Source organism: Drosophila serrata, unplaced genomic scaffold, assembly GCF_035046125.1.
Source record: "Drosophila serrata isolate PLE 108 unplaced genomic scaffold, ASM3504612v1 contig_272, whole genome shotgun sequence".
Lineage (NCBI taxonomy): Eukaryota > Metazoa > Arthropoda > Insecta > Diptera > Drosophilidae > Drosophila > Drosophila serrata.
In genome coordinates, this window is record NW_028257170.1 from 6,744,914 (window position 1) to 6,765,355 (window position 20,442).

The window sequence follows — 20,442 nt, forward strand, 5'->3', positions numbered from 1 at the left end:
TCACCTGCACTTGTATCGTGGAACCGTCGAAGGAGCAGAACAACATTGGCATTATGTCCGTGGTGACATCCTCCGGCTTCGTCTTCTCGATAATCAAATGCAAATTCTCAAGTATCGTAACGCTGGCCTGAATGGATTTCGGTGTATTGTAGACGACTCTAAGTGAGATAGAGCAGAGATACATCGCAGATTTGATTAGAAACTTTTCTTGAGTTCATATATGTGCCAGAAGACACTAGTCAACATAAAGTAAAATAATATTGAACACTCAAAATTTTAAATATATCAACACTTTATTGTCCTATTAACCATTAATAACACATCTTCTTTTATGTATTTCTAGCTTCTTAAGTTAAATACAAAACTCCTCAATGTCTAGTGTTGCCGAAAATAAACGCATTATTCCAAGTTTCATTGTGTGGGCGCGCGTGTGAAAAGTTCTTTTGGGCCAAGTTCATTCTTTTTTTGGCCGGGTGTCAATAAGCGTCTTACAAGTGGCCACAAAGTTTGTCGTCAAGTTTCGGCAAAGTAGTGAACGCGAACCCGAGCGGGCTTTTGTGTGTCTCACTAATTTATGCACAGCTCCCACAAAAGGTGAGCACTCCTCCTGCCCACTTTCCCCAGGACATTCCTAGTTGAGGGAAAGTTCGCCAGTTGAGCTCTATAAATTACAATATGAACTGTCGCCCGGCTCACTGGGTGCAATAAAACGTCATGAAAATTGAATAACAGAAAAAGTGTCGCGAAAGTTTTTCAATTGTTCAAACACAAAGTTCGTATCGCCGTCAGAAGAGAAAAGAGAAGGCAACGGAAGCTGAACAAAGACAGGATTGGCTACAACCGGACTTTTCTCTGGTAATGTAAATATATTTGGATAGAAGAAAAAACTTGTGGAGGAGGATGTTTCTATAATGTAGTTTAAGGAATTTAAATTATATCTGCTTCTGGTAATATATACTCCTCTAAAGTCCTAATGCCACACAGCTAGTTTTTAATATTAAATGAAGAGCTTGTCAACCTTTAAGTGCCCATTGTTACCTCTAATTCCTTGGCAAAGCATTCTATAAATACATCATCCAGCATCCCAAACCCATACTCACTTCATGGTGGCCGACATTAGGTTGTCGTACTCCGTGTGCGTGGCTTCCTGGACAAAGAGCATGACCGGCTGCAGGACCGCGGCAAGGACCTCGTTATTGTTGATCTCCGACTTGAGCATGGGCCAGATGTTCTGCCACCAGAGTTTCTGCAAGGCAAACACAAAAAATAACGAACACAAGGAATGCGGGGAAGTCATTAACCAGTCTATGTCATTTCAATTGCCAATGCTGAGCCCTCATTAACGGCATCGGACAATGGCATCCAAAAAAAAAAAAAGGAAATAAGATGGACTCCTTCCGCTCTCTGTTGCCACAAAAGGCAAGACAATGAGACAGAGGCATGTTACATTTTTGCAACTGTCATAAAACGGCTCGTAATTCACAAATTGTTTGGCCGTAAAGCGCACAACTTGGCGCCGTAAATGATTAATGCTCTGTCAGTTCGTTCGCCAGCAAAAACGAGATGTATAACCTCCCCCCCACCAAAAAGAAAAATTTGTCCAATGTGCTTGCATCCGTTTCCGGCGGAAGGAGCAGGTAGCACTTACACGTGGTATCAGCGGCATGGCTTCTATCAAGGTGGTCTTGTAGAACTGCGACTTCTGCTGCGTGTCCTTCATGTTGACCACGTCCAGGAATTTGAGGGCATTTATAGCCGGATCGCTGTGCAAAAGGGAAATATGGCAACATTAAGTCAATGGTATTCGATGGAATTGCGTTATTTTTTAAGAATGGTACACAGGAGAAAATAACTGTAAAAAAAGAACTATAAATAAAGAATATATAATGTTTTTTATGTATGTATGTTCACTTTTATATAAAAAACAATAAGCTTTTTATGTCGGATTTCATAAATATTATCCCAGTGCATGGCAGCTTAAATACCAAACCGTGTATAATCGCTTAAAGTGCTTAATTGCATATATTTTTTAAACGATTGCGGCTGGCTTAGTCGGTAAATGGCATCAATTAAACATTAAGCTTTAAAACAAGCAACAAATGGAAACTGCCGCTGGAAAAACCCGCAAAAATTAGCTAAAGGCAATATTTATCTCAGTGCCACCGAAATTAAAATATTAAGTCCCCGCAGAGCTTTGGAGTGGCGGCGCCACAACTTTCTAAAATGGAATTGTAAATACTTTTCATTGTTATGTAAATCAAATTGTTGAAATTTAATTGCCAAAAAGTGTTTACTTTCGACCCGCATCCAAAACGCCCCCCTTTTGTTCTCCCCTGACGCCGCTCCGTCGTTATCTGGATGTGAACAGACGACGAGGACTGTGAAACTGTGAAATTTGCCACAAATGGAAAATAAATGTGACATTATTCGACGCTGCTTTAGTTTCGCTTAGTTAAACAATGAAACTAAATCACATCACGTATACGCCATGCTGGCCAGCGAGCTCTCTTGTCGACTTAATCAGCGGAATCGAGCAGAAATCATATTGCCAGCGAGTAACTGAAGGATGCCAAGGATAAAGGATAAAGGAGAAAAGTTAGCTTGCCACTGATTGCCAAGACACTTGAGCCATTTGCATACGCTGCTAAAAACGCGGAAAATGTTGACAACATTTAAATTAACTTCAAAGTGCTGCCACCAACCTGACTGACTAACTGACTGGAGACTGGCTAACAACGCTGAAGAGGGATGTTTAGCTGGTTGAGATGGAGATGTGGATGGAGATGGAGCTGCTGCCATGCCCGTGGTGTTTTTCCGCCAAAGCAAAAGGATCTGGGGGAAAAAGTGAAGGAGGAGCACACTGTTGCTTTCCCTGTTGCTGCCGAGGCTGTCAGCGCACTTTGATGCGTAAATGGTAACAGGAAGTATATTCGTTTTATTCTAATTTCAACAAAGTCCAAGTAAGTCCTTGGTAGTTATTGAAATATTTATAATATCAAATACATAATTTTGTTTTACTTTACTTTAGATAAATAGGAGCTAGATATTTATTGTGGTTTAGATTCTGAGAAATCGCATAACTTGATAGAGAAAAAATAAATAAATAAAAGCTACTTCTTACTTTACTCATCTTGTTATTGTAGTAAGTGGCTTGACCATGATCACTCCATGAAATTGACCTTATGAAATACCAATTTCAATTCAATCCACAAGTCACCAGAGGCAGAGGCATTACCACACAATTGGCAACGTTTTGCGCTACTTTACATTCAATTCACCTATGGGGCATATACACATATACATATATTCTTGAGACAGTCTGCGTTATCCCTTAGCTGAGCCCCCCCAATGGAATCGCTACCTTCTGCTGCAGGCATCCCCCTTCTACATCTTCGTCTTCCATCTTCCATCTTCCATCTTCATCTCAAGCTCAAGCTCCAGTGCCATCTCCATCTACATCACCACCACCACCCTTGGCTTTGTTTGTCTAAACGCGGCACGTTCCCATCCAGCACCCCGGGTCCCTGCCTGTCCCAGATCTCTCCGGGAGGCAGGCTAACAGCTGCTGTCGTCATAAATCCCAGAGTTAGCCAGCCAGGATGCTGCGAATGCTGGAGAGACTGTGGAGGCGGGCCCTGCAATGCCACTACCAGTGCCACTGCCACTCCAACTCAACTACCACAGCACAATCAGCTGAAAAGCAACGACTTTGTGCACAAAGGGAAAATATTTAAATTCAAAGATTGGTCACAAAATAGCTATAAAATATATCGAGAAAACTTACGGAGATATTTTAATAAAAAAAGGTCTGAGATGCAAGCAATTAAAGGCTATCTTTAAAGCGTTCTCGCCATCTTTTTAAAAGTAAAACCTATGCACAACAAATTAAAATCCTCTCAATACATTGTATATTTAATTTATATACTTTCTCCCAGTGCACATCTCTCATTCGCTTTGCATTGTGTATGTCTTTCAGGTCTGATTACCGCTTTCATTTGGCAAACAGACGTAATTAAAGTGTGCGTGTGTTGGCTGAGGCAGCAAAGGTGGTGGCGGTGGCTGGTTGACTTGGCAAAAAAAAAACAGAAAAGCAAAATATAAATGAAACCTTCAATTGAATTTCAGCTACAGGTACAAATTGGCTTAGAGATTGCGTGTCTGTGTCGCCGAGGGCAAGTTCTGGCTTTTGCTCTTAACAGGTGTCAATTTCATTTGAAACTCAAACAAAAACTTTCAGTGAAACTGCGCAAATTGCCACAGTTGCCAGAGCTTCCTGTTGCTTTGCGTCTTAGCCGAAGCTGGAACTGGAAGTTAATTAATTTGGCCACTCACATGAAGTACTTGATGAGCTGCAGGAGCTGGGCGGTGGGCCGGGCGGTTGCATCCCTACTGGCCATTCGAGAGGTGGCCTCCTGCAGGGCAATTGGCAGCCGGGGCATCAGCTTGTGGACCAGATCATCGAGCTAAGGAAGGGGACAGAGAGAGAGAGAGAGAGAGACGATTTTCAAAACTTCATAATTACACAGAAAAAAGTTTCGTATATATTGTCAAAATATTATATAATCAAGAGAGTTCCCTGTAGACTCCAAATAAATTATTTAAAAATACTAAACCTTCTACAAAAGGGTTTTGTAACTTTTGGAATTTGAAATATATTAAAACATCCTCTTAGGCACCTTTAAATTTAATTTAAAAACAGAATAATCATACAAGAACAAATAATTTGGATGAATACTTGTTTAATCTCTATATTAAAATGATTTTCAAGAATAAACTATAATTTTCTTTCACTGCACAACCGAAATAAACTTTGCCACAACATTAGAAACCACTTGAGGACTTTCGTAGCCAGTCCAATGCCCCAGACAGGACCAAGCAGGACTAAAAGTTTTAATGACAAGCGCCCGCGGGGCGCCAGCTACCGCTCCTCCTACCACTACTCCTGCTCCTGCTCCTGCTACTGTTCCCGTTACTGCTCCGTCACCTGTCCGCACAAGTGGCAAAATAATTAGAGTTTCGAGTGGACTTTTTGATTACATTTGCATTTGACAAAGCTGCGAATCTAATTACAGCGCGCAAACAAGCCCATCCGAGCGTGGCTCAAAACTTTTCATCCATCCAATTGGCACTTGTCGCCGCCAGCTCGATACCCAGACTCATCTTGGCTACGTAGAAATTAGAAATTGTTTACTCACCGTTTCCAGTTGCTTGGCATAATTGGAGGTGGAGTTACCGGCCTGAATCAGTGGCCTTCCGCTGTTGTATACCGCACAGATCACCATTCCCAGCGAGAACATGTCGCTAAGCAGGCTGCACTTGGACGTTGACTGAGTTTCGGGAGCTAAATTAAATGAAATAATAATATAGAAAATATTTGCATATATCCTCAAGAAAAATATTGATCAATCACAGTATATTTTCATGTATTAACTCACCCATAAAGTCCAGACTCGGCTGGGCCATCTTGGACACCCTGTTGCTCCACGGTGGACACGGAATTGAGCTATTCAAATCGTTCTCGTTCATTCTTTCTGCAATCCGAATATGAATACGAATTGCTGACTGGACCAATCCATTTCAATTTCATACTAAGACACACTTACCCACATATTCCATCCCGGCCAGCTTCCAAATGCCTCGCTTTGTTATTAGTATAGAAGATGGACACACATTGCGATGAATTACGTGACCGGAATAGTGTAGATATGCCAGGGCCTCGGTTAGCTGCAAAACGTTGGCAAACAGGGTCAGGAGACGCTGGTCGTTGCTGGTCACCTGCCACTCACAACTCACCTGGAGAAAGCCATACTTTAGCTCCATGTCCAAGAAATTGTATTCCTTGGCATGGGCAGGTCGCTGGGGCAAAGTGTTGGCCGCCGCCTGAGCAGCCGCTTGAGCCTGGGCCGCCGCCGCTCCGCCCGTCGCCGGGGTCACATTGGCGCTCTCATAGGTTTTCGACTCCTGCAGAGGGGAAAAATTTGAAAATTTCTTTAATATATTATAATTTTTCTGCTTAAAAAATGCTACAAATTAAACACTTTCTTTACTTTTTAGTAAATATATCTTCTCTTAAGCTTTCATTTAAGTTTCCATTAAAAATAAATCCTATTAGGTGCCTTAAATGAGTCTATTATTTTTCCAGTGCACTTTTGCGGACAGGTAATAAAGAGTTAGGGCCTAATCCCAGACTGAGCTGGTCGGGTGGCCTTAAATTCGCTTCGCCCTCGGCTTCGGCTTGGATGGGTAGCTACGTTCAGCTGATGGCTTTAAAATTCCCATTCAGAGCATTGCATTTGATGATAAGCCATTCAAATCTCTCGTGTTTCTACTGTTTGTTGTTTGCTCTTGCCTGGCTTTTCTGTTTTCCCCCATAGTTTTTCCTTCTTTTTTCCCAATTTTTCGTTTGTTTTGTAAGGCAATTTACCTGGTTGTATATGATGCGTGCATGTGAGTGTATTTTTTCTGAGCTTTACCTTTTGCAATTTTCAATGTAATTTAACTCGAATCGACTTGCCTTGAAACTAAAAACTATTCAGTAGGTTTCCTTTCTTTTTTGTTATTGTTCAGCTGTTTCTGTGGGCATAAAGATTGCTGTTGTAAACAGAATTGATGCAGTGCGTTTCGGTAATGTAAATATATATATCAGAAGGAAACCTATTTTGGCACGGAAATATATGTTAAGTTTCTAACTATAATTGGCTTGTGATGAAAGTAGTTAGTTGACGAAATACATATATTAATGCAAATTCAATACTTGTCTATTAATTAGTATTATTTAATTACCTCATTAAAGATTATTTTTTTAAATAGTTTTCTAAGATGTTATATAAAAAATTAGCTTATAATTAGTAAAAATTGTTCTATAATATTTTCATAATTTTCAAGTCTTGAGAACCATAAATCAAACTATTTTCAAATCATTTTTCAAGGTTTCTTGACCATTTTCAAGTGCCAAAATAATCTTATTCCATTTGTTGTTCCACATTTTGACCTTAAACTCAACTTGCACAACTTATTCATTGCGAAACAACAATTAATTTGAGTTAAGCAACTATATTGCTGACATATCCTCGAATGCTTTTAGAGCTTAACCGAAAAACTAAAACTACATTTAAGTTGTGACACGCACTGTGTCCGTGTGTGCGTATCAATTTCTGAGCTGTGCTGCAGACCGACCGAAGCTCTTTATTGACTCAATCTTGGCAGCGTAAACTTTCCACCACACACACACACATACACACACACCCAGACGCTTATGGCCTGGCTAACACAGACGCGCGTCGTGTAATTCGATTTAGTTGTGTGCGAGAGCTGCGTTTGTGCTGCTGCTGTTGCTGTTGCTGTTGCTGTGTGTTTCTGTCATGCATACCCAGTACTTGCCACGCCCACCGACCACCGACCGCCCCCATTGTGCCTGAAAGTCAAACTATGCACTTGGCTTGCCTGGAAAACTTTAACAAAACACTGAGGCAGCAGCAACAACAGAACAACAATCAACCCAACAATCTAAACATTGTTCCTCCATACCTGGGAAACACTAGATGGACCGGCAGTGGACATGGGATTGCACGGGAAAAAATTTAATCGAACTTAAAGCCATACAAATGTAGTGGTTAATAACATGAAATAATTTAATATACATTTAAGAAATATATTCAAAAATGGGAAGACTCCTGATCAGTATACAAAGCCAGAGACGCTCTTAATACACAATTTATATTTAACAAGAGATTTACAGAAATATCAAAACTTTTGTAATTATTAATTGTTGAATTAACTATAAATTTAATTATATATAACATATAAAATAAAGTATCAAATGAGGAACACTTCACAATACGAAGTTATTTGTTAAAGAGAATTAAGGCTGACAAATATTTAAAATATCTACCTTAAATAATTACTTGAGTTAAGCAGATCCTTTAGAATAATATTATCGAGAAAATAAAATATATAAATCATAAAATAATCAATAATTTAATAAAGAAAAGAAACTGAAATAAAATGAAATGTAAATTTCCTATGTTGGAGGCATAATTCATTACCAAACCCTTCTAATATTTTATTAATATAATTTCACTTATACCATTATTCAATTACCTAATTTTCTGCTTGTATTTAAACCTAATTTAAACTATAAAATACAAATTCACACCATTTAATTTCTTGCTGTGCTTTGATGGAAAAAAGGGTAGAATACAAAAAAGAAAGAAAATAGGGCCGAACCAATATAGGACTGAAAGCCAACCAGGCGACAACACAAATTGCATGTCCATGTCGCTGTCAGCAAACTCAAACTCGCAACTGGCAACTGAAACTGGGAAAAGGGCACTGGGAATATGGGAAGATGGGGGAAAGCTGGAAAACTAAGGCCAAGACTCACGTGAAAGGCCAGCACATTCGAGAGGCTGGCAAAGATGGGCTCCGAGGCAAAGGCCAGTGTGTCCGCACTCTCCTCGACCGTATGATAGATCTGCAGTATCTGCGGGCGAGAAGAGAAAACAGGGCGGGCGGGGGCTGTAGATTCATTGCTTTGGAAAAGTAATTATCGATTGAGGGAAGCACCGGGGGAGGTGCCGACGGAAAAGACAGGACATTCACTCACCCGCGGATGGCGAAAACGCTCCAGAGTTTTCACCGAACTCTTTAGCAGCTCCGTTATGGCTTCCTTGCGACGCGGCTTATGCAGTTTCTCTGCAATTTTCTTCTCGAATATAAACACTGAACATTCCTGCAAAATGACATTTGAAATGACATTTTAAATAAAAATAATTAAAAGAATAATGGGAAGAAAAAACAAGAAACGAAAAGAATAATTTGCTGTTTTTGACATGCTCTTTAGGTGAACGTAATAAGTTCTATAATTAAAACACATTTAAAAATATAATTAGTAAAAGAAAATCTTGCTTTTCCGAATTTAACAACTCTATAAAATTCCTATAATTGTCACTAACTTTTAGAATGTTTCTTCAGAATAAAAGAAATGCGCAATTTCCTTATTAACAATAATTATAGTATCAAACAAATAACTTAAGAGGAATTTTTGTTCCAGGAAAAGTAGTAGCAGACCAGGAAAAATTCCTCAGCCATTTTCACTGGAAATATATACACGGATTCTGAGCCCGCGGCTGGGTTCCTGTGTCCACTCACCCTGTTGTCACTCTTGCGGTAGGCATCGTGGATGCGCCACACCAACTCTGGGCCGGCACAGGCCACCGGCTTGCCGATTTCGAAGTACTGCGTGATGGGATTGCCCTCGGCGACATTCTGCATCGATGTGGAGGCGGCCACGTTGGTGCTCTTGAATTTGGCAAACATTGTGCCAGCGGGCATTCCGTCGATTAGCTTGGAGAAGACATTCGAGAAGCTGCCCTGTCGCTTTGGTCCCGGCACGGGCAGGGGTGCGCTACCTGCGATGCTGGGTGCAGAGCCACCTGCTGTCTCCCCGAGGGTGGCTCCCGTAGGTACTGATCCTCCTGCTGACGCTGCTGCTGCTGCTGTCCCAGAAACTGACGATGCGGATGATGATGGCGATGAGCCAATGAGTAATGCACCGCTGATAGAAAGCCGGCCACGACCAGGTAATTGTCCACCTGCTGTTAATCCCACGCTGGAGGCTGTGCCGCCCACTCCCACACCCGGGCCATTAAGGATGTCCTGTCGGTTGGGAATCACTGGGGCCTCGTAGCCACCGAAGCCATTGAATCCGGTGCGTTTGTGGAGAATGCCTGGCGATGGTGGCCCTGCTCCTGCTGCTCCGGTTCCTCCTACCACTCCCACTCCTCCGCCAACGGATACCTTGCGCTGCTGCAATCCAATATCGAGCACTGTGCTGGCGCTACGCTGCCTAATGGCCGCCGCTCCTGTTCCTGGTCCCACACCTGCCACGCCGACACCCGTTGCTCCCGCTCCCGCTCCCGCCACTGCTCCTCCGCCGCCGCCTCCGCCACCGAATTGTTGCTGCTGGTGGTGGCCACTTCTGGCCGGTGAACCCACTGCCACCGCTGTCGCTGCCACCGCTCCTGATCCTGATCCTGCTCCGCCGGCCGCTCCTCCTGCCGCACCTGGTCCGCCCGGCGGCGTTATTCCCACAGCGCTGCCACTGCGACCGCGTTGCACCTCCTCGACACTATCCAAACGAGAGAAAATTCTGGCCGCCGTTGTTGCCGTCTTTGATGTCTAGAGAGCCGAGAGTAGCTGCTGTGCTGCGTCCTTCCTAGAATCCTAGAACTTCCTGCAATTAGAGGGGAGAGAGAGAGAGAGAGAGAGGAAGAGAGTTAGAAAAGAGTCGGAAAGTCAGAGGCGGTAGAGAAAATAAACGCAAAATTTCACTTTAATTGCGGCCACTTCACATTGCGCATACGCCCCGTTGGCCAGGCGACGGAGACCATCTCGACGCCTTGCCTGCCTTCATGGCTGCCCTTCTGCAATGGCAATTAATGCGCTTATTGCTCCGCTTGGCTTTTGTGCTCAATTTATACACTCATTAAGCCCAGGCAAAAGGAGCTCCACTCCAGCAGCAGTTTAAAATTGTTCTGCCTCCGTAGGTCCTAGCCAGCCGAGAGTTGGTTGCTCTGGGTTAATTCTGTTCAAGTGAGCGTTAGATACAATTTATTTATAGCGCGACTGTGGCCAAAGTATTATGAATGGAAATTGCTAAAAGACCAGCATCTAATCTCTAATTAGCCAGCATATAGATATGGCCATTACGCATAGTTATTTATACGCATATTTGAGCTGCGTTTTAAATGCATTTATGTGCATCAGTGAGATAATATTTTTCGCATTCAAAGCAAGTATAAATATTGCCAATCAATAATCAATTGAAAACAAATAAATTCGTGTGTGTTTCTAAATTTTAGCTAGAATTTCATGATTATATTTTAAATATATTTATTTTAATTAAAAGCTGCATACTGTTTGGTTTATTTTGGCTGCCCACTCAGGCAATTCTATGTAATTGAAAGCAAATAACAAATGCCAAATCTCTGCTCCAATTAAGAGTTTTATGATTTTTATAAACAAGAAGTTATATTCAATGATAAGCTTATTTAAGCTGATTTAAGCAGAGAATAATTTCTTAATGCAGCTTAATTGAACAATTTAAATAAATAGAGACTAAGACTTATGCTTTCCCAGAGCTACCCTTTATTTTGAAATAAAATTTAAGGACATTCAAGTCTCGGTTATGGCCGCTTCTGGCTTTCTTTTTTGGCCTCTTCACACAAAAATGCACAATTAAAAAGTTAAATGAGTTTGGCCCCGGCCATTCATTGTGGCTGAATATGTATAAGTGACGACCCCTGGCCCCCGTGTGATTGTTCGCGGCCACGTTTTCTGTAGATTTATGAAAATGCGCTCAACACATGAGCTGCTCTCTTTTATTAATTGCTGAAAATAACCACAGCTCAGGGGAATCCCAGAATTCGTTGCTTGAGGTATAGCAAATTTCGCAATTGCTTAAATGGAAACCTAATGCAATTTGACTTGCCAAACATGTGTCAAAGTGCCTGGCATGTCTGTCGCATTCCGGCTGCACTCGCTGCTCTACTCCGTCAGGACTTTTCTGGGACTTTTCCAGGACTTTACCTCCTGTGGGAGAGGGGCGGGGTGCAGGGGAGCCGTCTGTCTGCTCTTCTTCTCGACGGTGTACATTCTTTGCCGACTGAATTATTCAATGCAAGTAAACATTTTGGCAGGATGCTCAGAGCAGCTGTCTGAAAGCCAGAGGGAAGCCAACAAATTGACTTGAGACATCTTACTGGGGCGCAGGTCCTGCGGCCCAAAACGAGGCAACATAAATTTCCAGCAAACGTAAAACTATTTAGTGAAAAACATTTACCCGGCCCTCTCTCTCCCGCTTTTGGCTTCTCTGCAACGTAGCGTGAAATTTTTTCGTTAAATAAATTGTGCTGATGGTAAATAAATAAAATATGAGAGCTCAGTAGAGCCGGGGTTGTATTGTGTGCTTAACGCTCCGAGTATCTATAGAACAAACTGCCCAAGGATTCACGGGACAGAACGAAGGAATGGCGACACCGGACACGGACCGATGATGGCTGACAGATAGACGGAGCAAGGGCGGAATGGAAGGAGGGTCTGAGGAACTGAGGAACGGATGGAGGACAAGAGGAGGACAAAGTCCGGCGGAAGACGATTGGCGGCTGGTTCAACGGAGGCAACTTTCTAGGTCAGCATTTTACAATTGAGAGCAAACAAGCTTAAATATTTAAGGCGGTTTAGCGTGGCGAATGGATGCGGTTTGCTTTTACGGCATTTTATTTGTAATCTGCCAGCACCCGGAATTCGCAGTGGGAATTTTTTAGTAGTTCTCGGAACAAAAAAAAATTCGAAACAAATTTATAGCAAGAGGCATTTTTTCACTGGGTATATTTTTATTTTATCGGTTTGGTAGTTGGCTTTTTATTGTTTTCTTTAATACACATACAAGTCTTTAAATATTTTATTCTTAGTTGAATTTACCAGCTTTCTACCAGGCATATTAAAAAGTACCTTTTTAAAGTAAACATAAAGTAAGAAAACTGTGAGATATTTGACTTCCATCTCCCTTTCCATTTAAAAACCCCTCTTATTATTCTCAGAATCAATTATTTAAAAGGCATTCATAAACGGTAATTAAAGAGCAAACAAATAACATTCACAAATTGGCTCTGCAGGAAAGATATTTTTATTTGTAACAGGTAAATTCAGTCCTGTATTGTTAATTTTCTTGTGCTGGCAGGTAAATAATTATACATATTTTCCTATTCTATTTGTTTGAATTTTTCCAGGAATACATAGCATAAGGAAAGTTGTCATGAAATAATGGAAAAATTGTCATTAGATTAATTAAAAAATGTATTTAATTTTTAACATTTTTACTTTATAAATAATAAAGTAATTTTGTAGAGATACCCTAAACGTTACTTGGGTTCCTTGCATCAGAATTATTTATGCGCACGTCAATTACTTATTAAAATTACCCCGACAATTAAGTTGAAATGCATAAAATATGCGTTATGTATATATATATTTTTGTCATTTATTTATGGATTACAAAACTCAGCGAAGCATTAAATTCAAACCAAATCAATTTAATTAAAACCTCAGCCGTTGTAATAAATCAAATCAATATACCTACGCTATGCGGGCATCATGAATAAAATTAATTTAATTTATTCAAATTGCACACAGTATACACCCATTAAATATGCAGGCTAATAAAATCTGAGTAGCGGCTAATATAATAATTTTGTTTGAACAAGAAATGCAATATTTTCTCGCTTTAATCTGCTTTTAATGTGGTAGTTAATGTCATCTAATCCATTGATCGGCCATCGGTTTTCTAATAAATGTCATGGCTTCGATTTGAATTTTCCAAATGCGATGAAAGGGGGGAGTGCGGTTTTGGAGTCGGAAAATTGGGGCAGTGAAAAGCCGTTAATGCGAAAGACTCGTGGCCCGGACACGTGGACTCTCGCCGGCTTTATTGATTTCGACATGGGCACGAACCGAGCTCGGACTGAGGCAGCCAAAATTAAATGATAAAAGCGAAGCGTAAACACACACAGCTCCTGAAACTCTGGGAATTATTTTTGGCAACCAGAGAAAGAGAGAGAGAAGGCTAAATAAAGAGAGAGCAAGATGGATCGAATTTCCTGTGTTATATTTGACAATTTCAGACATATAAAGGCATACAAAATAAGTCTATATGCACTAGAGGAAAAAAATCCTTCCCTAAATGGGATTACTTCTATAAAACTTATTTCTGAGAGTTAAATTAAAGTTTTCCCAGAGAGTCAGAACTAAACTAAAGTTAAAACCTAGCTCAAAAATATATTCTTTAAAGTCAAGTTTAACCTTATTTTTAGTCCCATTAATCTACTTTAAATTGTAGAGATTTATAGGCACACCTTTAGGCCATTTTTCTTGTCGTGTATTTGTGTATTTAACGTCCTCTGAGTTAAATATTTTTAGCCGAAAGTCAGACGAAGATGGCCGTAAAGCGCACAACAAAACAGGCAACAAGCGGCCGAAGGAGCAACAACATGTTGCCAACTCAAGCGCTGATTGAAGACAAACACAAACACACACACACAGCACGCACAGGGGGCCAAAACAAACGATGGCAGACGCTCACGCACACAGATGTCTCAATTAGAAAAAAACAGATATGATGGTCCTTTAGCCGCACCAACACATATGCACTGCCAGTGCCACAGACACAGTCACAGTCACATGCGGCGAGCGGCCGAAGGATAGCAAAAATGTGTCAGTTAAGGCAACTGTGGCCCATCTTTTGTTTGCTTTTGCCTCATTTATTGTTCGCCTGCCAGCCAGGGACAAAGGCCGTAAACAGAGAAAGAAAATAAGGACAATACAAGGATAGTTTGGTTAACAAAAAGGTACAAAAACTCCTTAAACTACTTTATGTTTAGTAAAAGGAGTCAAGGTAGAAAGCTGGGGTAAAGATGTGTTAATTGATAAATAACTATACAATATAATATTATTGTAAGCTGCTTTCAAAAAGTTATATTTAATTACTAGAGATTTCCCACCGTAATTAACAACGTTTAGTAAAGTTTATTTTTATTTTTCCCAAGTGTAGCAAACTTTCATATTTCCTTGGCAACTGGTGGTGCGGATGCTTCGTTGTGTGGCAACCAGGAGCTGTGGCTCCCTGGTGCAACTCATCTACATTTGCTTCGTTTCTGGCCCGGGGCAGCAGTGGCAGGAATATTCATTGCATACTCTCGGACAATTTCCATTCGTATTCGCATTCCTTTACGACTAACTGGAACTACTGCGGCTGCATCTGCCGCATGGATAATTACCTTCTCCCTCTCAAAGGAGAGCCTGGCAGTAATAATTTGGAGGCCACTGAGAGACAACTCTGTAACTTGCTCAAAAAGTGTCAATATTACTTGACTTTCAAGGCAAAATATACACAAATTCAATACAAATAGTTTAGGGAAATCTTTAAGTAATTACAAGCTCCTTATTTACTTTTCCCTTTTCGAAATAGGTTATTGGCCGCATTCACTCTATGGTCGGAGGACCAGATTTCAATATACGGTCGGACAGAGCTCATCCCCCCGTTGGCATTGCGTCCTCGAGCGTAGGGCGCAATATTTGCATATTACGTATACGACACGTGAACGTGCCCAGGGAGCTGCTGCTGCTGCTACTGCTGTCACTGAGGCATTAAGGCTCCCTAATTAAATCTTTTACGTAATTTGTTTAGTTATCCTCGGCAGTATCCACTTGAAAATTGAATGGAATTGAGTGTGACAGCGATGCGGGGGCTGGGGTAGCGTTGGATTATGGACAAACAAAAGCTGTTTAAGCATTTGCTTAAGTGTTGCAGACGGGCGTTCATAATTGAATTGTGGCTAATGCTAATAACTGCAGCGCCGAGTAAGAGCAACACAATCGTGGCATAATTATGGAAGAGACTGTAAACTGTTTTCACCGACCGACGAAACGAAGTTACGGGCCCACAAGGAAACCTAATTACAGGCTTGGGAATCTGTGATAGATACTTCTATGAAAACAGGCGAGGAGACTTAGTGAATTCCAAAGAAAGGGCAATTAGTTCCCGGGGCAAGAGTTGGTCCTCCTCGAGTGTTTTTGTTATTCTTATGCGTGCGTGAGCACAATATGTTGCCATGTTTGGCTGGGCGGATTAATTGCCAGGCCAATATGTGTCAAAGTCAGGCCTCAGTGCCCCTCGTGCGTTAATATGTTTGTTCGCCAAAGAGCCGAGAACAACAGCCGTCTCCTGCGGCCTCTCCTGTTGCTCCTTCTCCCGTTCCTGCTGCGAGTAATCAGTTTTCAATAGAGCGAGCATCTCGAAACGGATATTTAACAGCTTAAGCAGCGGCAACAGTCGTGTTTACAAGGCAAGGATACATATATGCATTAAGCAGAAATTCAGAAAATCCAATTTTATTGCTTATTAGTGCTCACGCCATATGAATTTTAATTTGCCAGCATCACAGATGCCATTTGATATAAATGTAGCGGATATTAATTACAAATTAAGAAGTATATCTGTTTTTAAAGAAAGGTGTAGCTCCTGGAAGTATTTCTATGATTTTCTGAATTATGTATTAAAACAATGAAGCAAGATAAGAAATCATTTTTAATTGGATGCCAAGACTCCAAAAAATAAATAAATAAAAATATTATTAGTTATCCCTGCAGTTATTGTTTTTATTATTACTTACTTGTTCTAAACTTCTATTTAAATCCCTATAAATGAAAAAGGAAAACAGGTCCCTTGGCTTTTTCTCACAGAATCCTAATTTTGAGTTCCTGATTTTTAAATTGACCACACTTTTCCCATTTGGCTAGAAAACCAAATATGCCTCTTGCTTTCTGCAAGTTCCCCAAATATTTTACGAGATGTGATTTTTGCCTGCCCACACCGCTGACAAGGCATCCTAATTAAAATTGTGGCCACAGGACGACCAAGGCACAGACCAGAGTCAATGGCAAATATTTTGCTAAAAATTCAATGCGCAATGATGATGCATTTCAGTTTGTGCCAGGCGACAATGAATTGCAAATTGCCATAGTGCCAAATTTTGGCAAATAAATTCTCTGGCAATCGAATTGCAATGCCGTTCGATAGAGAGTGTGTACGAAGAACTAATCGAGCAGAATTGTGGCAGGAAATGTTGCTATTTGGTCGACAAAAGAGCTCACATAAATACGGGGTTTGAAAGTGGCGTTGCTACTTTAAGGGGTTTATTGTTAGGATAAAAAATTACTCACAAAAATTGCGGAACATAAAATATTTTTCAAGAGTTTTGAGATAAAAATAACACTATCGGTTTAATCACTTAAACCAGATTTCTTAGCTTTCTGCAAGTAAACTTTATGTAAAGTTTTTAGCTTGAATCCTTGAAAAACTACCTGAAAAAGCAAACAGTGTGAGTTATCTTTATAGTTTTCACTCACTCACTCAATTATGTGCATAAGCGCAGCAAAAAAAAAAAACCTACACACATACCCGCAAAAACGTACATTTTTAAAATAAAACACAAACAGCAAACAAAGCCTGCAGACGCGCACAAACAAATATGAGCATAAAAAAACACACACACACTGTCGACGGTGAAAGTTTTTACTTGCCACACCCCCTGCCAGCGTCTCCGCCCCCAAAAATGACTTAATACTTAATGGCATTTAGGGGGCACGGTGGGAATTATTTTAAATTGCAAAGCCAGGACTTTGAGAACGTCCTTGTAGCTGTCGCCGATGTGTACATTCCTTTGTTGACTGGCAAAAGACATTACAAATTATGTCATTACATGTTTCCTTCCTTAGTTTTTCTTATTTTCATATATATATATATTTCGTATTCTTCAGAAACTCACTTTTGGCCTTTAATTTCAGTTCCTGCTGTTATTTAAAATCACTTAAAATTGGCAACACAAGCTCAAGTTTCTCGCTCTGGCCACGCAGCTTTCGCCTCTACTTATAACTTTTGATTCGCGTTCCAGGCAAAATTATAAGCCAGAAATTTGCATAAGTTTAAAGTGAAATTTTATATATACTATATACAGAGGGAGAACAAAAAATAAAAAACTCGTCGAGTAGCTGCTAACAAGCCGCACGAAGCTGAAGCTGTTGCAAAAAATATTGCATTGAGTTGGAAAATTGCTGCTGCTGCTGCTGCTGCTAGGGTGTCCGCGAGTGGAAAATTTCTAACAAATTGTTTTCCTCTAGTGCATTTATTGGTCTGCATAATAATGGCACAGTTTCAGCGCTGACCTAAATAATATTCAAGGGGGCTTAAAGCATTAAACAAACAAGTTGGTCAAAGGAAGCCACGATTTTTTGAAATTTTCATTGAGTTTTCATTCAAATAAAACACTAAAAACTTTCTTTGAATATATAACAAGTATTCATTCAAGGGGGTATATGATTTTATTTCATTTCATATAATAGGGAAGTAAATATTATCCTTGTTAAAAGCCAATTCAGTTGCTATTCAAAGTATTACTCTTTCTATACAATTCAATTGTTAAGCTATTGAATAGAAAACATTTGTATTGAATATATCCTTAACAAAAGCCTCTTTCAATGGATTCTTAAAAAGTCACTCGTTATAATTGAATTCAGGTATTCAGTGGAGCTCAAAGCACATCCTTAAAGTCACTGAATAATAACCAGCTCCAATTAAAAGTTTCTTTTATTTTCCTAATATTTTCTATTAAAAATTCCCCATAAGCTGTATAACTTTATCATTCCGAAGACAAACACAAGGTCAAATTATTTGCCCTTCACGGATTACAAGCACTTTCTGTCAAACATATGTCACTGGGGGGAGGAAGCATAAAATTCACTCGAAATTCCTCAAATAATCACAAATTAATTAATTGTGAGCATTTTTATGGGCAGACAGAGCACTCGACTCGTTTCACAATTAAAAAAAAAGTATACGAGAAATCCCAACGATACTGCAAATTCCTGGCAGGACTTTTTAATTAGTTACGTTTATGGTTGTGGCTTTAATGCATTTTGGCAGCTAGAATCAAAGGACAAAGTCCAAGTGCCAAGCTCTCTTCCTCTCTCTCGAAAAGTTCAAACATTTTCAATGCGGTTTTTAGTGATTTTACGGGGGATTTTCCCCCAAAGCCACCAAAGCTGAGTTGTTCACTCACCTGAAATGACCAGGTATATGCCGCACGGATCACAATGCAAAACCAAGACCGCCGAGCTGTGGCAAATAAAAAATACATTTTCACTTTTATGACTAAAGGAATTTCAAAAGTGGGTTTTCTTGGATATTTAACTTCATTTTTAAGATTTCGTTTAAGAGAAAAATAGTAATTAATATATTCATCTTTCTATAAACTCGCGGTATTATAAATTTGTCCTTTCAAAATTAATGTGAATTATGTAGTATCAAGCTTTCTAAATTAATTTCAAAACTGTTTCTTTTGTATAAAGCCTTTTTTAAAATGAGCATAAGTTTTCCCTAGCATATATTTATTAAAAAAAATCTTTAAAAATAAAGAACATAATAATACTATAAATTCACTATATACTTTCTTTACAGCAAATAAAAATGGTTCAGTTTATTTAATTGATGATGCTACCTTTAAGTCTAAACTTAGAGCTCAAATATTTAATGTTTGCCAAAATATTGGATAAACTTTAAGAAAAACTTGTTTTCTAAAAAATGTTAAGAAAAAGAGAATGATTTCAAGTAAAAAGAATTGTAAAATGTATTTAAGAAACGCATCTTTTTATAATCTAATATTTAATATTTCTGTTTGATTATTTTCAAATGATCTATAGTTTTATTACAAACAAAATACTAAATTTCCTTCCTGTGAAAATGCCAAAAGTGAAAAACTTGTAAAATCAATTCACGCTTTTTAGCACTTAATAATCGCGCAGCGGGAAATTAACAGCACATTCAACGTTTATGCGATTTTGAGAGCGAGTCTCAGGCTCAAAGAAAAACGGCAGCACCACTGCCGCCAACGACGACGACGACGACACTTTCACATTAATTAAACGCGTTTATATGCAGCAAACACACTCATACACATATACACAGGCGGTGTGTACAGGTGTACACAGTACACGGCATACGTGTTACCTGTAAGAGAGAGCGCGAGTGTGTGCGTGCGCTGACCGTTGCGTATCCGCACCGTTGGCTTGAATTGAACCACCGAGAAACCGAGTCAGAATTCACCGCCGCACGTTCGCACACCGTAAAGTCCCCAAACAGACTGAATCCTGTGACTCCGCCGGAAAGTCGAGCGCCGAAGTGCCATGCCGCGAAGCAACAGCTTCGACGGGCAAAAAAGTCCCAAAAGTCCCAATCAAACATAACAAATGCCCCAAACTGTTGCGCAAAAACGGGGAAAGTCCCCCGTCAATGTGTGTGCTAAAAAGGATACCAGCTACTGCGCAGGCTCCACGTGACTGGGGAATTTTCGGAGGAGAAAAACAGCTGAGAAGCAACAGTTTGTTGTGGCGGGGCCAAAGGGGCGGTGGGTGGCATACAACGGGCAAGGACGGGCAGCCGGTTTCCAGAAGTGGGTCTCTCAGTCAATGTCACACGATGCTGACGCCTCGTCCTTTTTATGGTCAGAGCTATGTCTTCTTTTTATACAAGGTCTTACATTAAGAGGGAGTGATTTAAAGAGTGTTCTGCAAATGGCTTATAACATCAGGGAAAACTTTTATAATATATCACTAATATCATATACCTTTAAAATATGAATAAATTTAATTAGAAAAACCACTAAAAATCTCTATATATTCTAACAAGAACATAATAATTATTTTCTTTTTTCTCCTCTGCCATATGTTTTCCTTTCTTCATATTTTTTTGGGCGACATCACTAGTGACACACTCCTGACGCTGGGGGAATGTAAGTGCTGCTGGGATTGTGGGCTGGATTTTCATGCTTG

General features: G+C 40.1%; 1 protein-coding gene across 16 annotated transcripts in view; it reads right to left on the reverse strand.

Annotated features, from left to right (window-relative positions):
• bma (SCY1-like protein bma) overlaps nucleotides 1-19,756 on the reverse strand; it is a 34,192-nt gene extending 14,436 nt beyond the window's left edge. For 9 of the 16 annotated variants that reach the window (XM_086833200.1, XM_020961026.2, XM_086833199.1 and 6 more), the window contains exons 1-10: nucleotides 9,151-9,762; nucleotides 8,606-8,731; nucleotides 8,384-8,482; nucleotides 5,604-5,961; nucleotides 5,436-5,531; nucleotides 5,196-5,341; nucleotides 4,333-4,463; nucleotides 1,649-1,763; nucleotides 1,101-1,246; nucleotides 5-158 (exon numbers count right to left, since the gene is read on the reverse strand). In XM_086833200.1, coding sequence (XP_086689326.1) covers nucleotides 5-158; nucleotides 1,101-1,246; nucleotides 1,649-1,763; nucleotides 4,333-4,463; nucleotides 5,196-5,341; nucleotides 5,436-5,531; nucleotides 5,604-5,961; nucleotides 8,384-8,482; nucleotides 8,606-8,731; nucleotides 9,151-9,333 — 1,554 coding nt within the window. In that variant the 5' untranslated portion in view covers nucleotides 9,334-9,762. Of the gene's footprint in view, nucleotides 1-4; nucleotides 159-1,100; nucleotides 1,247-1,648; nucleotides 1,764-4,332; nucleotides 4,464-5,195; nucleotides 5,342-5,435; nucleotides 5,532-5,603; nucleotides 5,962-8,383; nucleotides 8,483-8,605; nucleotides 8,732-9,150; nucleotides 10,235-18,674; nucleotides 18,731-19,621 lie in introns of those variants that run through there. The other 7 variants (XM_086833201.1, XM_086833198.1, XM_086833197.1 and 4 more) reach the window with 2 other exon arrangements.
• Between the last annotated feature and the right edge of the window lie 686 nt (nucleotides 19,757-20,442).